This window comes from Lepidothrix coronata, unplaced genomic scaffold (genome assembly GCF_001604755.1).
Source record: "Lepidothrix coronata isolate B3197 unplaced genomic scaffold, Lepidothrix_coronata-1.0 Scaffold5, whole genome shotgun sequence".
In the NCBI taxonomy this organism is placed as follows: domain Eukaryota; kingdom Metazoa; phylum Chordata; class Aves; order Passeriformes; family Pipridae; genus Lepidothrix; species Lepidothrix coronata.
Genome location: NW_016690185.1, coordinates 2438441 through 2454038, shown reverse-complemented (window position 1 = coordinate 2454038; position 15598 = coordinate 2438441). Strand labels below are relative to the sequence as shown.

The following is a 15598-nucleotide window of genomic DNA, read 5'->3' as shown; positions in this document are numbered from 1 at the left end:
GATCTACAACCACAGAGATCCAAGTTGTGCATTTTTTTTCTTGAAGTGGAGCCTGTATCTGTATTGCTGTCCTGAAGAATTCTGTCATGCTGCCTGAACAGCTTCCTTGAATAAACCCTCTCTTTATCTTACGGTGTAAGCTGCACTGAATTGTGAGAAAAATTGGAAGAATCTGTCTGCTTGAGAAAGTAAGAGAACCATCTCTCTGAGCCTGAAGGCAGGAAAAGGAGTAAACATATTTACGTAGCTCCATAAACTAGCCAGTACAAAACACAGGAAAGCTGACTGAAGAGGAGGAGGTGGAAGGGAATGCTACAAGAATGTTTGTCTTGGAGATTTAAAACATGTGGGAAAATTAGAGATGTCCAAGCCTGATGGAGCAGTGGATTCCCATGAAAGAGAAATTAAATGTCTGGGCCTCTCCTACACTTTTAAGGCATACTGTGCTTTTCTTCTATAAGTGCAGATACTACTAGATAGTACAAAAGGACTGGTCCTGCAGGCATGAGAGGAGCAAAATTTTGGGGAATTCATGTAGGAATGCACAGTCCCTGTCTCTGTGACACACAGAGAATGTGGAAACAGGATGGGCTTGAAAAAAAGAGTAGCAGATTCACTGCTGCATGAGACTTACCAGACACCCACAGCTCTTTGTCTCCGTGGAAGTAGTTAAGTAGTTTTTGATAAAATTACAAAATGAGAGTATAACATGAGACTTTACTTAAGAGATTTTGGGGATAACACTTGCATAATAATTAACTGTTAATGTTTAACACTTAAATATTTTGTATAATGTTTTTCTTGTAAGGTATAATGCTAATGAATTTCTTGTTTGAATACAGTGCATTATATTTCTTCTTCTGTAAATGCTCTAGCAACATTTTCTTTTTAAAATAGGGATGTGTTAAACTAACCTTCTTTTTCCAGGCCAGTATCATCTTCTGTGGCATTTTCCTGTAGAAATCTTTAATGTCCTGTATCAACTTTATGGATTTTTATTGTCTAAGGCAAATGGAAAAATGTTTCAGATATTTCAGTTATGTATTTGAGTCACCAAGTATTCTGTTGCTGTGCACAGTTACTGCTTTTGTCTGTATCCTAGGTGTGACCTAATTTTCCCCCCCCCCTTTTTCCCTTAATCTTAGCTGGAAGAAAAATAGCAGTCAGGAAAACCAGACACATAATAGAAGGGAAGGTATAACTGGGAGCTTTAGTATTCATTCATGAAATTGTCAAATGAGAAAGAGATGTCATAACAGCATATACTACTTAGCTGGAAAGGAAAATAATCGCATTTCTTCTCTCTGCAGCATGTATGGGTTGAATGTTAATGCTGTTGTGTTTAAATCCTGCCGGTATAAATGCTGCTTTTCATCTTTGCACAGAGACTGGCAACAGCATGCAAAGCAGTATCACTGCCCATCCTTTTAACAAAAGAGCACTATGTTGGCAGACGCACCTCTTATTCTTGTTGTGTTAGTCCTAGCCAGCAGCTTTCAAATATCAGTATTACAATTTACTAGTTTCTTGCATTTGTAACAGCTGGTCTCATTACAATTTCTTTTAATAAAACAGCTTACACTGATGATGAAGACCAACTGCATAGTATACTGTAAAAATTGTGAGAAGGGAGAATGAAACATACAAAACTTGTCCTCTTAGCTCACAGCCTGTCGTCTTTGTGGCACCGCATGAAAAGGGTTGAGAGACAGAGAGACTTCAGCTTAGCTCACATCAGCTAAACTTGGGTTTACCTGTTCATTTTCCCATTTGGAATAATGTCATCTTTTAGCTCCAGATGTCTCTTCTTCTATAATAGGAAAAAGAATACCACAGGAGGTCTTGACAGATAACACACTGGTTCATTGGTACAGCTGCTACATGAGATTGGGCTACAGGAGAGGGCATTTCTGCAGCATGAGTTGAGGCAGAATTGATCAACAAGGAAATTAGAAGTGAGAAACAACAGTGTCTCTTTTTAGGTGCAAGAAATCTGATAGGTCTGTTAAACCTGTTGCGTAAGGTAGATCTTACGCATGCTGTCATGCAAGAGTTTGGTGTTCTAAGTATTGTTCAGCAGAAAGGAGCTCTTCAATTTAATCTATCTTCGTTTTTTCCTTTGGAGATAATTCAGCAATACACTTGTGAATGCATACAGATACACATAAAATACATGTATGTGTGACTTACTGCAGTATTTGAGCAACTCAGTTGCTGGTAATATATTTTTTTTTTATGCTTTTAGAAGGATACCATTTGGATCCAAGTTTTATATATGGGCAAACTGACATTAAGGGACTGTGTTTACAGGGAATTTACATTAAGGTTTGATTTCACCATTTACTGGCTATTCAACCTTGATTTTCCATGTAGATAGCTTTGTAAGACTTTTCATCTAACTGAAACTTAGACATCTGTACTTCATTGTTGGTGTCTTAACTAACTACCCTCATCACCATGGAAGTTGAATGGAAAGAGCAGGATCTCATTCTACAAGAGGTGGCTAAAATATAAAAAACGGATTACCCAAAGAAGCCTTTTTTGTTCAATGACAATAAAGAAACCATCTTAGAAAACTTGACGTGACAAAATTAATTGAAATGAGACCCTTCCCTGAATGAATACATGTGCAATGTATGTCTGGTTGGGATGGAAAAGCAGAGTAAATCATGTGCTGTAAAGTGATAGCCTATGACTCACTAATGTGCCATTATAGGCAATCCCTAATGGCCTGTACAAGCAAGACTGAGTCCAAAACTAGCACACTGTTTTTTTTAAAAATCGTTTGAGTGATAAGCTTTCCAATTTACATGTGAATTTCCGCAAAATTGTGCTAAAATATGTGATATTTAAGTTAGATACAAATTGTTTATGTGAGAAAATGCATGTATCTGAAAACAGCATAAACTAAGGTGCTTTTATGTCTTGTCTTATAAAACATCTTCCCATTTGAAGGATACTAGAGAAACAGTTCTTGAGATTATATGCAGATGGATTACAGAGGTCATTTTGTTCATTAGGTTAAAAGAGAATAGGAAGATTAGGTCCAGAATTGATGGAATGTATTCAGTTTTAATACAGGAGTATTTACAGTAGTAATATAATAGCCCACTAAAATTTTGTTAAGTAGGAAGTGAGAAAGGTAATGCACTGCTTGGGCAAGTTAAAACTCAAAGTAACTGTCCTTCATCACAGGTGGTAGGTGCTAATGCAGTTATGGCAACTTGCTGCTTCCAAACTGTATGCTTGTTTCAGTTCAGAACAGGCTTAAAAGAGCAAGCAAATCTCTGGCATAATGAATACTGTTTTATGTACCACACAAGCAGTTCTTCACGAGTTTCTCATTCACGTTTGCATCTATCATGGAACCTATCTGCATAATGCCTTGCACTGTGTAAATCTGCAAGTGTTTTCCTTTTAGAATTTAGAAACCAGTTTTCAAATATGAACATAAATGAGTACTTCCCTGATTTTAAATAATCAGTAGTGTTTTTCAATATGCTAGGACCAGGATAGTTTAATTATCAGAATTAATTTGAAAATATGTTGATTTTTGTAACTTTTCTTTTATGCCTGTATAAACCATCACATAACTTCTTTTTATTTCAAAGCTTAGATGGAGCTATTCATAATTTTGGAATGTCATTTGGCAATCATTGTATGTTGTGCAGAGCAGCAAGTGGTCATAACTCTTTTTGACGCTGATTTCGCTGCTGGAATGAACTGCAGGCTAGCTTCAGTCATTTGTCCATAAATTGTTCCAAGTAGCTTTGGGTTTGTATCATTGGTAGAGTAAGCTTCCAAAATGACTAAATTTACTGCATCCAATCCTGATGATAATTTCCTCTATCCAAAACCAAAGAATCATTCTTTTGACATGAACAGCAGATAGCGCAATATCATAGAATCAACTGGGTTGGAAAAGACCTCCAAGATCATCAAGTCCAACCCTTGATCCAACACTGCCGTGGTTCCTACATCATGGCACTAAGTGCCACATCCAGTCTCATCTTAAAAACCTCCAGGGATGGTGAATCCACCACCTCCCTGGGCAGCCCATTCCAATGTCTTATTACTCTCTCTGTAAAAATTTCTTCCTAATATCCAACCAAAACGTCCCCTGGCAGAGCTTAAGACCGTGCCCTCTTGTCTTACTGATAGTTGCCTGGGAGAAGAGACCAACCTCCACCCAGCTACAACCTCCTTTCAGGGAGCTGTAGAGAGTGATGAGGTCTCCCCTGAGCCTCCCCTTCTCCAGGCTAAACAACCCCAGCTCCCTCAGCCTCTCCTCATAGGACTTGTGCTCGAGTCCCTTCCTCAGCCTCACTGCTCTTCTCTGGACCTGCTCCAACACCTCAATATCCTTCCTGAACTGAGGGGCCCAGAACTGGACACAGTACTCCAGGTGTGGCCTCACCAGCACTGAGTACAGGAGAAGAATCACTTCCCTGGTCCTGCTGACCACACTGTTCCTGATCCAGCCCAGGATGCCATTGACCCTCTTGGCCACCTGGGCACACTGGTGGCTCATGTTCAGCTTCCTGTCAATCCAAACTCCCAGGTCCCTTTCTGCCTGGCTGCTCTCCAGCCACTCTGTCCCCAGCCTGTAGCGCTGCAGGGGGTTGTTGTGGCCAAAGTGCAGGACCTGGCACTTGGCCTTGTTGAACCTCATCCCATTGGAATCAGACCATCTCTCCAACCTGTCCGGCTCCCTCTGCAGAGCCCTCCTGCCTTCCAGCAGATCAACACTCCCCCCCAACTTGGTATCATCTGCAGATTTGCTGATGGTACACTCGATCCCCTCATCCAGATCATCAGTAAAGATATTAAACAGAACTGGGCCCAACACTGATCACACTACGAGTGACGGGCCACCAACTGGATGCAGCACCGTTCACCACCACTCTCTGGGCCCAGCCCTCCAGCCAGTTCCTAACCCAGCACAGAGTGCCCCTGTCCAAGTCGTAGGCTGCCAGCTTTTTCAGGAGAATGCTATGGGAGACGGTGTCAAAGGCTTTGTTTGAAGTCCAGATAGACCACATCCACAGCCTTCCCCTCATCCACCAGGCGGGTCACCTTATTATAAAGGGAGATCAGGTTGGTCAGACAGGACCTGCTCTTCCTAAACTCGTGTTGGCTGGGTCTGATCCCTTGTCCGTCCTGTAGGTGTGGTGTGATTGCAGCAAATGCAAAGTGCTAGTTCTTTTACTTTCTCTATAATGCTAGAAATCAAAAACTTACTTTAGAATCCTCTGCTTTATGCAAAAATTGTATCAAAAAATTATTCCCTCACAAGTAGAAGCAGGTGATAAAGGGAATTTTTGCTAAAGCCCGAATTGTAATAAAGCAATAGTCATGCTGAGTAAGAAGCTTGAAATATATTTCACTGGAAGTTATTGTCTACAGCAAAAGTGTGGAGAAGCTCTTTTCTGGAGCTATTCTCAAAATAATTAGTAACTTCAAAGTGAGTAGTCATCTGCCTTTGGCTGGGACTCACAAGCAAGGAAGACTTCCTGATAAATTCTGAAGCTTCATTTGTAATGACTGTGATACAGCTAACTCAGTATTTGGGGAAAGGCTGTTCTCTTATATTCAACAGTCAGGAAATGTTGGCATTTTTTTTATGTGCTAAGGATGCAAAAAGTACAAAGATCCTGTTAAACCAAGGCCCCTGTCTACTTCTCCCAAAACTAAGGTCTACAAGCCTGCATTCTGTTGTGGGGTTGGGCATAGACTGTGCTCAGCCTATTGTCCAGTCCTCCACCCCTTGACCGTTGCCCTTTTGTCATTCATTTGTATTAAATGCTGCCTGCTGGAACTCAAAACCCCTTGACTGAGCTGCATTGAAAGAACCATAGAATCATCAAGGTTGGAAAATACCCTAAAGGTCATCTAGTCCAACCAAGAAGCTTCCCACTGAAGCTTCTTTTCTTTTTTTTTGCTATAAGAATGACAGATGTTACTTTGACCAGTCTCTCTCTGCCCAGTCCAAGAAAATCATTCTTAGTCTCTTTGGCAAGTAACCAGATCTCAACTTCTGATTTTAATAGTGCCTACTCAAAAGGTAGGTGATATTGGCTCTGAGCTAATTCCTACCTGTGCTTTGTCTTTGAAGGCATGTTGTTTGTCCTTCTGTCTAGTCAGCTCTTCTCTGAGCCTTATTGGAAGGCAGGCAATTACTGTTTCAGGAGACAATTCTGACTTTATTGTACTTAAGCCAGCCAGCTAGAATGAGATACAGCATAAAATGAGTTTTTTTCTGCATATCTTCTAGAAAGAGGGTTTTGTAAAGGAAGAGATATTTAAAGAGAACTGACAGATATGGTTGCTTTGCTCTGTGTTTCATTTTAGACAGCTCTCACTCAACTGCAAATTGTAACTCCTAATAAAGAGTTATCATTTAGGACCAGAAGTGCCCCATGATTACTATAAGCTACACTGCAGCATGCATGACACATTGTTATTTGCAAAACATTCAAGTTAACCTAGTGGCAAATCTAGTGGCAAATACTGTTCCATAGACATTACTGTTTCATTGCACTTCTGTCTTGTGCCAGTAGCTAGGTTTCAGTTTATGCTCGATACATCCTGATTCCATCAATAAAACCTAACAAGACCTCAATTTTGTTCTTGATTTGTAAAGACTGAAATAATAGAAATATGCTAAAAAAATTCCAGTGAAAATATTCCTTCTAAATATCTTTGCAGTTGAATGTTATTGAAAATCCTAAAAGATTGTGTTTTAAATAGTCTCCTAGTCCAGATGCTGCTGTTATAGAAACCCATTGTGACTGAATCTTTTTTAAACTCAACACGATTTGAATGAAATCCTGTTTCATTTGAATGAAATCTTCTGTTCATGGAAAATACTTTCTTAAATAATATGAGGCTCATTTTTCTTTTCCCCCCACCTCTCTAGATATGACCCAGACATTTTGTTAGGCTATGAAGTCCAGATGCATTCCTGGGGTTATCTCTTACAGAGGGCTGCTGCACTAAATGTTGATTTATGCCAGATGATTTCTCGTGTGCCAGGTAAGTTATTGTAGAGGGTTTCAGTTCAGTTCCAATAGAAGCAAGTTGAAATCTATGAAATTAAAAAAATAAATGTAGAGTGTTTCTTCAGATGGACCTCTTTTTTGTTCTTGCTTATGTGTTGTTATAGTATAATCACACACACCAAAAATTGAAATACCAGTGAGATTCTGGTGTATTCTGAATTGTCAAATTCCTTGTGTATTCCACTTCTGGGTGTGTCCTCTATTCATAAACCTAGACTCATTTTCTATAATTGTGTGTTAACTTTTCAGTTCTTGGAGGTGCTTCTGCACCAAACCTTCCCTTGCTTCTCATTGACTTCAGTCTTTCAGATACCTGTCATAATCATCATCTGTGGTTTCTCTGGCTGGAATATGAGGATATAAAAATGCTCCTGCACAGCACTTACCCTGGCCAGCAGCACTGTAATAAAATCCTCACATTCAGTACCCACTCTTTTACTGTGGGCAAATTTTATTGGGTCCAAGTGCTGATGCTTTCCTCCAACATTGGGGAAAAGTCTGTTTGGATTTTTTTTCTTGAAAACCTGGAGAGAAAATTATCCATGAGAATGGTAAGCCTAGTGTCTATATTTAGCCAATCAAAAGAAGCTATCATTTTGAAGAATGCAGTTAGTGAAGAGCTAAGTAAATGTGCTCTTGCACCTGAGGAGAACCAAGATGACTGTAAAATTACAAACCGTCTCAAAAATTTGTTGTTACTCTTTGCGGTCATAAAGAGGATATAGATGAGGAAAATTTTAAAAATCAAACCCATTGAAAAAAATGCTTTTTTCAGGGCTCTTGCCAAAGATCTGCACAGAAACTAAATAGCCATGAAATAAGAAGTACTTTACTGTGATTGTTCTATTAAAAATTTGAGCCTGTTGCTTTGTAGTGGTTGCAAAAGCATGTTTTAGGAATTATGGAGCAAGGAGAATATGAAGCAATGAATGTAAATGTGAAAAATATAAAAATCTTTAGTGTACTTGTGCGTCAAGTACTGTGGTTCTAGCTTCCTCATAATCTTCCCCCCTCCCTAAGTGGATAAAGGAGAACTGGTAAAGATGAGAAGGATAATCCAATGTGTCTAGTAATTTAATAAGTTGGGATTCCAGAAGAGACAAAACTGTATAGGAAAGGTAAAAGCCTATGAAATCTTGAAGGATAAAGGGAAATATGGATTGGTTTTTCATGGTCTTTTCCAATGCAAGAACCAGAAATCAAGTGAAGCTAATAAATGGCAGCTACAAAATAGAAGTTAATTTTTCATCCCTGTGTTATTGAACTGTTGAGTTCCTTGTCACAAGATAATACAAATGCTTAAGGTGTATATTGCTTTAAGAGGAGATAAATTATTGGAAGAAAAATCCATTGGGATCTATGATATATGTGAAAATAATGTCTCGCCCAGGAAGCTGCAAATGGTTAGAAGCTGGGAGAGACCTAGAGGGAGTATCAATAATTGCTTCCCCCATCTTGAAGCATCTGCTTTTGAGTACATGATAGAACATGATATGGGCTAGTTGAATCTTTGGGCATACCCAGCATAGGAATAGCATCTTTTATGTTGGAGTCCTATGTGCCTGTCCAGAAGAACACGATGTTTTAGAAGCACTATGTTCACATACTCCTTCCTTCAGGTTTGAATATTTGTACACTCTTTTGATGCTTTTGATACCTGTGACATGTTTAGAAAAGATCTGAGTTATAGAGTCCTCCCAGGGACAAGAAGACATAAGATAAAATTTGTATCTTCAGTTGAAAGTTGTTGGCAATTGGACTTTGGTAAATTTTTAAATACTTAATATGTGAAAACAGGAGCGCATGATAGTTTAACTATGAATTGGCTCACAAGTTTTATTTTTTAGCACAAAGCTCTCAAATTTGTTCTTTAGAAATAATAACTGATTGCATGAATCTTGTTATGCAATTCCCCTGATGGTTCAAATTGAGATCATACACTGACTGCAATAATAATACCTCTGCGCTCAGTCTTCAGAAGCACTAAAGAATGTTCTGAAAAATTTTTGACCTGTTACACCTCAAGATTTGCAATGTCTTTGGTAAGAGGAGCAGTAAGTGTTGTAGTCAAAGGTTCTTTAACCTCCAAGGATCAGAAAGGTTTACTGCTCTACTGTAGAAGTATGGCTGAACAATCTCTTCAGTTTGGGACAGGTAACTAGTGTGTCTCTACTGTTGTTCTCAAAGGCTGAGTCAAAGCTCTTGTCTTGCAGGGCAGCTCTGCACTGTAGTTGATGCAGAATCAACAGTTAGATCAGCAAAGCTCTTAATAATACCCATCTTCCTGACATAAGCTCTTACTCAAGTTACTGGTATTGAGATACACATTAATCAGTCCTCAGAGAAAGGGGACTGTGTGGTTCTTAATGGTGATGTCATTACGTATTTCACAGTCGGGCTTCCTTCCCCACAAATATCAAGTCCCACACAACGTGGGTTCAGTTCTAGTGAAGGAAACTAGGATTGTAGCCCTTAACATTTTTGAACATGAAATTCAAGGGGGCATGCAGGACATAGGCCTGATGTCCACAGCACTGGTATTCATAGTGCAGATGTTCTTGTGCATCTTGGTAGATGCACATTCAGAAGTGGAATACATAACATTTAAAGTGTTTCTTAGAACTGGTGTTATTGTAAGGTAAGTAATTATTTTTTTTTTTTTACACAGTTGCAGAAGATAAGAATATGTTCACACTGATGAGCTCTTCCCAAAAATGTCATGCCATAAGTGTGGGCTTGCATGCAAGATCATATATGTTCAAGTTGTTGTGTTCTCTGTTGCTTTGTGGCCTCCTTGTCCGCAGTTTTGACCCCGTTCCTCTTGCTTTTCCAACCCCTATGCTTCATATTTCCCTCCCTTCTTCACATGCTGTATTTTCAGAACAGGAAGTTCCTTCAAGCAGTATGCTCCTTTTTCCTCCTATTGAAATAAAGATGGAAGGTACTTTTCCTTCCCTTTCCTGTGATTTCAACTTAACAAAAAGAAAGCTGGACTTCTCTCTGGTTTTGCTTTATTGGCTGAGTCTGGTGCTGCCTCTGCCATTTACAAGTGAACTATTCATAAGTCATTAGGACACATCACAACAGAAGTGAGTACTGTGCCTGTGCGTAGTGGCATTTTTTTGTGTGTGCACTGTGGCCTCCTGTTTCCTTCTTTGCATCACAGCTCAAAGTTAGGGAGTGGATAACAGAGGATAAGAGGAGACTTCATTTCATCTCATCCTATGAAAGACAGGAAGAATGTCCAGTTCTGCTTCTCAGCAGCGTAGTTCCCAAAGAGGCTTAGGTATTTCTGGTGATATGTTCCCCACACCAGTTGTAGAGTAGTACAGGTTTTTGTAATTTGGCAGTGCTCATCACATGCAGAGTCTGGTTCATCAGGGTAGTGGGTCTTCCTTGTGACCACAGTATACTTTGTTGCCTGTCTTCACGTGCAAGACATGAAGCAAACTTGAGAAATACAGGGCATCTCCTAAACAAGTCAAAAGAGAACTAGGAGACTCTGCGGAAACTAGAACTAATCAATAGTTTCTTCTTCCAATAAAACAAAAAAAAAAAATTGAGGGGGGGAAATCATAAGTTCCTCGCGTTCACGGGAGATCTGGCATGTGGAAATGAAGAAAAGCAGAAGACAAAATGTTGCTGCTTGTAGGCCATTTTTTCCATGCAAACATGAAAAAAGAAATTGCTATTTTTGTTCCTTAAAAATCTGAAACAAGGATGTTAAAAAGATAGTATGCATTTTGGTGAAACAAATGAAAGGTCTGCTAAATTTTTACTCAAAACAGAATTGATAAGGTCAGCAAATGACAAATAGGTTTTGTTAGCCATATTGTAATTGATAGGATACACATTTGAAAGGTCAACATATGAAATTAAGTCTGTATTATGTTTCACAGCAGTTCTGCAGAATTTCATGCAATTTTTACTTCTGTCTTCAAGAGTAAATGTGTTTCTTGGCTGTCTGAGGAACTGATTGCTCAGTTCAGATCATTATTGCAAAGCGTTATGTATCCACACTTCTGCACACTGTCCAAAATGTTCTGCTTTTTATTAACAGAATACTGTACAGGCATACCTGATAAATGAGTGATGGCAGAATACAAAACAACCAACAGCTGAAAAATGGGTATGAATTTAGAAATGTGAGGAAATTGCTTCAAAGTGCTTTCTCTTCCATTAAATTATTAAGAAGAAATAAGACAGGAGGATCAAATCAGTGTGTTTTTCTATTAAATTTAAATCTGCGTGGTACATTTAAAAAAACATCTATGTGAACTCTGGAAAGAATACCAAAACTGTAGACTTATGCTGACTGAAAAAAAAAGATGGTTTCAAGAAATGTATACCAAAAAGACTGTCTTTTCTTGTGTTCTAGTATTCCAAAGCATGACAAAAATCAAGGATGGCAAAAGACAATGTATTTCTGTACTTTGGTCACCACTGTCTCACAGAAAGATGCAGAGTGCTGAATTTGTTCCTTCTTTTTATCTTCTCTCTCTGTGCTATCCAGAACTCATGTCTACCTGCTCCCACTGCAGTGGGTTTGCTTTTACTCTATGAAAAGCACTGACTTTTCTCTCCCATGACCTGGTTCCAACTGTGTAAGATCTTTGCAAGTAAAACCTTGAGTTATAAACTCTTTCGGGCAGAAGTCATTTTTTTTCAATTAGAATTTTTTTATGTTGTGCACTAATGTGTGTGCAGTTAACTCTCAAGTAACATTCAGCATTGCTTAACCAATGTATTCACTGTAGAGAATATATTGCCTTGGACACCATTTCAGTGAAACCGAAGTTTCATTCGGAGGAATGTGCAAGAGCAGAAAAACCTGGGGGACTTTTATTTAGAGATCGTGTAGATGACTGGTAAATAAATAATCTTGTGCAATCAGTAACACTCTTTATGAATTCTTATTTTCCTAGAGAGTTCAAGTTGGAAGAGGGATAGCTTGATCTGGTCTTGACTGTCTTATAATTCGTATAAAATTCTCTTTTAATGTCTTTAGATGAAAAGAAAGAGAACAGATTTGCAACCGAGCTGGATGAATATGGATCGGATACAATGAGTGAAATAAATATTGTTGGGCGAATTATGTTGAATATTTGGAGAATGATGAGAAATGAGGTAAAGTTTTTAAAAGGTTAATGTTTTCACTTACTGGCATTTTTTAATTATTGTAGACTTTGTTGAAAGTTTCATGTAATTTGTGTAACTCTTTGATCTTTTTCTTTCTACACCTTTTCAAATAGAGTAGTTTGCTGCTTTTTGAGAATGGATTTTGCATATTGCTAAAATAAAAAAAAATAAAGTAAATAAAATAAAAAATAAAAATAAAAAAGTCTTGAATCAGTAATGTTTTATAATGATATATTCCTTTTCCCTTCTTTGTGGGTTTGGAGAACAACTTACCTGTTTTAAAAATTTGAATTTGTCTAATATGGTTCTTTTACAAAATTAAATACTTGAACTTATTTTAAGCTGTAAGATTTACTCTTTTCTTTTTTTTTTCCTTTTTTTTTTGTTTTTTTTTCCATTTATGACCTTACATTTAATACTCAAATGGTTCAGTCTTTACAAATCTCGTTCTGACTAAATTCAGACCTTATCTTTATGAACTGCTTAATTCTGCATATTCTTTTCAGTTGATGAGGGATACTCTTTCCTGACTTGTTAGGGACTTCTAAGTATAAATGCTTACATTTTTAACAAAATGCCAAAAAAAAAAATAACTTTAATTGTTACAGTTTTTGAAAAGTAGAGATTTCTTTGATTATGAAAGCCATTGTTCATCTTTAATGCGTCCACTGTGTTTTTCTAGGTGAATCTAACAAATTACACTTTTGAAAATGTGGGCTTTCATGTTCTTCATCATCGTTTTCCTTTATTTACTTTCCGAGTTTTGTCTGATTGGTTTGATAATAAGGCAGATGTCTACAGGTAATGATCTATTAATCCATTTTGTTTGTTGTTTTTGAGGCCAGATTCTTAACATCAGATAGGTATAAGCTGAAGTCAGCATAGGAAGAAATAATCAGTTTAGTTCAAGCACTAGAACAGTGTATATGCAGCAACATGAGCTTATTTACTTGGCTGTTCTGTTGTATAGTTATACCCTCAATATTTCAACAAGACATTTTCAGTTATAGTTTCAACATATCTGAATAGATGTACTATTTTGAAGTTCTGTAATGTCTTTTATTTTGTGTATGCTATTCGTCAGAAGGACTTTTAATGAACTGTCAGCTTCTGTTTCACTTCACAGTGCATGTCAAACAAACTAGGCTTAAAAGTAGTACAAAACAGTGTGCAACATGTTAAGACAGTAACTGTAGCTGCTTGAAAATACCTTTATATAATGTGTGTCATATTGAGCTTCACTCTTCCGTGAGTGATTTGATATTGCTTGATACAAACAATTCATAAAACTGAGTACTGATCTGCATGTTGTTTGTGACATACATATAATTTCTGTAAAAGTTAAATACTTTTTAACTAGGTAGAAACTTGGTTTATACTGAAATTCTAAATTTATGTTCAGCTGAGATAGGTGTTCTTAATATAGAAGGATGTCTCCACAAAAGGTCACTGTTAAAAAAACCATGTAAACACATGAAGAGAAACTCAGTTTCTGTTTTGATAATCCTTTAGGACAGTAAGGAAAACAGAATATAACATGTCATTGAGAGATGCCTTAAAAGTAGTTTGCTGTAACACATTCTGTGAATATCTTTAGAATACGTAAGTTTATATTTATGTATGCAACATTTTTGAAAAAAAACATATGAAAATGTCCTAGAGGTAATTTTATTTGCTGGTTTGTAACAAGTTATCATAAAAATACATTTTTCTTAGTAGAAGGAGCAGCACTCTCCGGATTGTTTATAATGAGGCATTTGCTTTCACAGATGGAAAATGGTTGATCATTATGTTAGCCGGGTCCGTGGGAATCTCCTGTTGTTAGAGAAACTGGATTTGATTGACAGAACAAGTGAAATGGCGAGACTTTTTGGCATTCAGTTCTTACATGTATTAACAAGAGGCTCCCAGGTAAGACTTAGTTTTTCTTATACTTCACAAAATCAAAATAGGTTTTACAAAATGTTTTTGTTCTTCAGTATCTGTTCAGTCCATAAATGTATTTTCATAGGGTCACAGAAGACTGTTGACATGAAATTAGTGTGAAAGTGAAACATAAAGAATACCATTTAGTCCATTATTGCTGCTTTTGAGTTGGCTAGTCTCAGAGTTTAAAAATAGCTGTTAAAAATAGAGTTGCCCAAATTTAATCATGCCAGTAAATCTCTGTCTTCTACTCACTTCAGAAGCACTAAGCTTTCACTTTGGGTTGGTATCGTTCACACTTAGATGAGTCTGAAAATGAGTGCTCTCTAAAACATAAATATAATTGGGCGTGTTTTAGAAAGATGAGATTATTTTCTTCCAGGCAGACAAAGCTGCATCGAATATATTCTAAGTGACATTTCCTGTGAAGCAGACTTCTGAGTGAGATTTGCCATGCAAGATGTGTGCGGTTCTATTATTTTGGTACTAGCATCAGAGAGAAAGGGAGAAGGACAGAGTGAGAGCTACTGTTTATTTGAGACCCCAGCACTCTCCAGTACTACTAAAGGCTTTCCTTGCCCAGGTTCTGAGTGACTAGACTAACTCGACTGTTGTCGTGACTTCATGTGAGACCTGAACAGCACCTGAAATGAGGCAACTACTCTCTCATGTGTTACAGCTCTTCTATTGTCATCTTCTTTCCTACCATACTTCTTCTCCTGCAATCTTTCTGCTCTCTGAAAAACAGCTGACCAAAACTGATTTTTTTTTTTTGCCAACTTCTATGGACAAAAAGACAACTTAAAGACTAATGTCCTAAGCAGACACCATTGTCGTAAGACAGGCAGATATGGGAGTGTCTAAAGCTGCAGTTTCCTTAACAATTCAGTCCAATTAAAAAACTTTTGCCAGCTTTTTTCCTTTGACTGCAATTGTTATGTCATCTCTTGACCCAGTGCAGGTTGGTTTTGCTGGTAATGGCCCTCTGTTTGTGAGGGAGTGGGGAGCAGGCAGGCAGGCACCCATAGCAGAACCATGGTGGCATTCAGTAGGTATTTGCCAGTTTATCTCCCTGATTTACCATATTATCAGAAAATAACCGCTCTTGGAGCAAGGGAAGAGAAATGCACAGCTAGGGACAGGGACTGTGGGACCAGCATACTGCCAACATAGATATGCTTAAACTGTCATGGTTGCAGCCCACAAACACTGTTCTGCCTGTCATTTTCTCAAATGTCTGTGAGTGGGAGTGAGCAACAGAAGCATACTGCATTTTCTATCCTGACTGTTCTTTTCTCTTCCCTTCTGTGCACCTATGTTCTGTTTCCAGTGAAACTTTCTGGATCACAGAAACAGCACTTGCAACAATTCCCAGTCACTTCAAATAATTTTTTTATTCACTCAGAAGAATCATCACTTCCTTTTATGAAGATATTCCTTTTCTCTTTAGCTGAAAGAGATTTTAAAATGGA

At 37.9% G+C, this 15598-nt stretch overlaps 1 protein-coding gene across 2 annotated transcripts in view; it reads left to right on the top strand.

Moving 5' to 3' along the window:
• The window catches only part of REV3L (REV3 like, DNA directed polymerase zeta catalytic subunit), a 125992-nt gene that overhangs the window by 92604 nt on the left and 17790 nt on the right, over nt 1-15598 (top strand). For both annotated transcript variants that reach the window (XM_017827716.1, XM_017827721.1), the window contains exons 19-22: nt 6920-7035; nt 12070-12188; nt 12883-13001; nt 13970-14111. In XM_017827716.1, coding sequence (XP_017683205.1) covers nt 6920-7035; nt 12070-12188; nt 12883-13001; nt 13970-14111 — 496 coding nt within the window. The remainder of the gene's footprint in view (nt 1-6919; nt 7036-12069; nt 12189-12882; nt 13002-13969; nt 14112-15598) is intronic.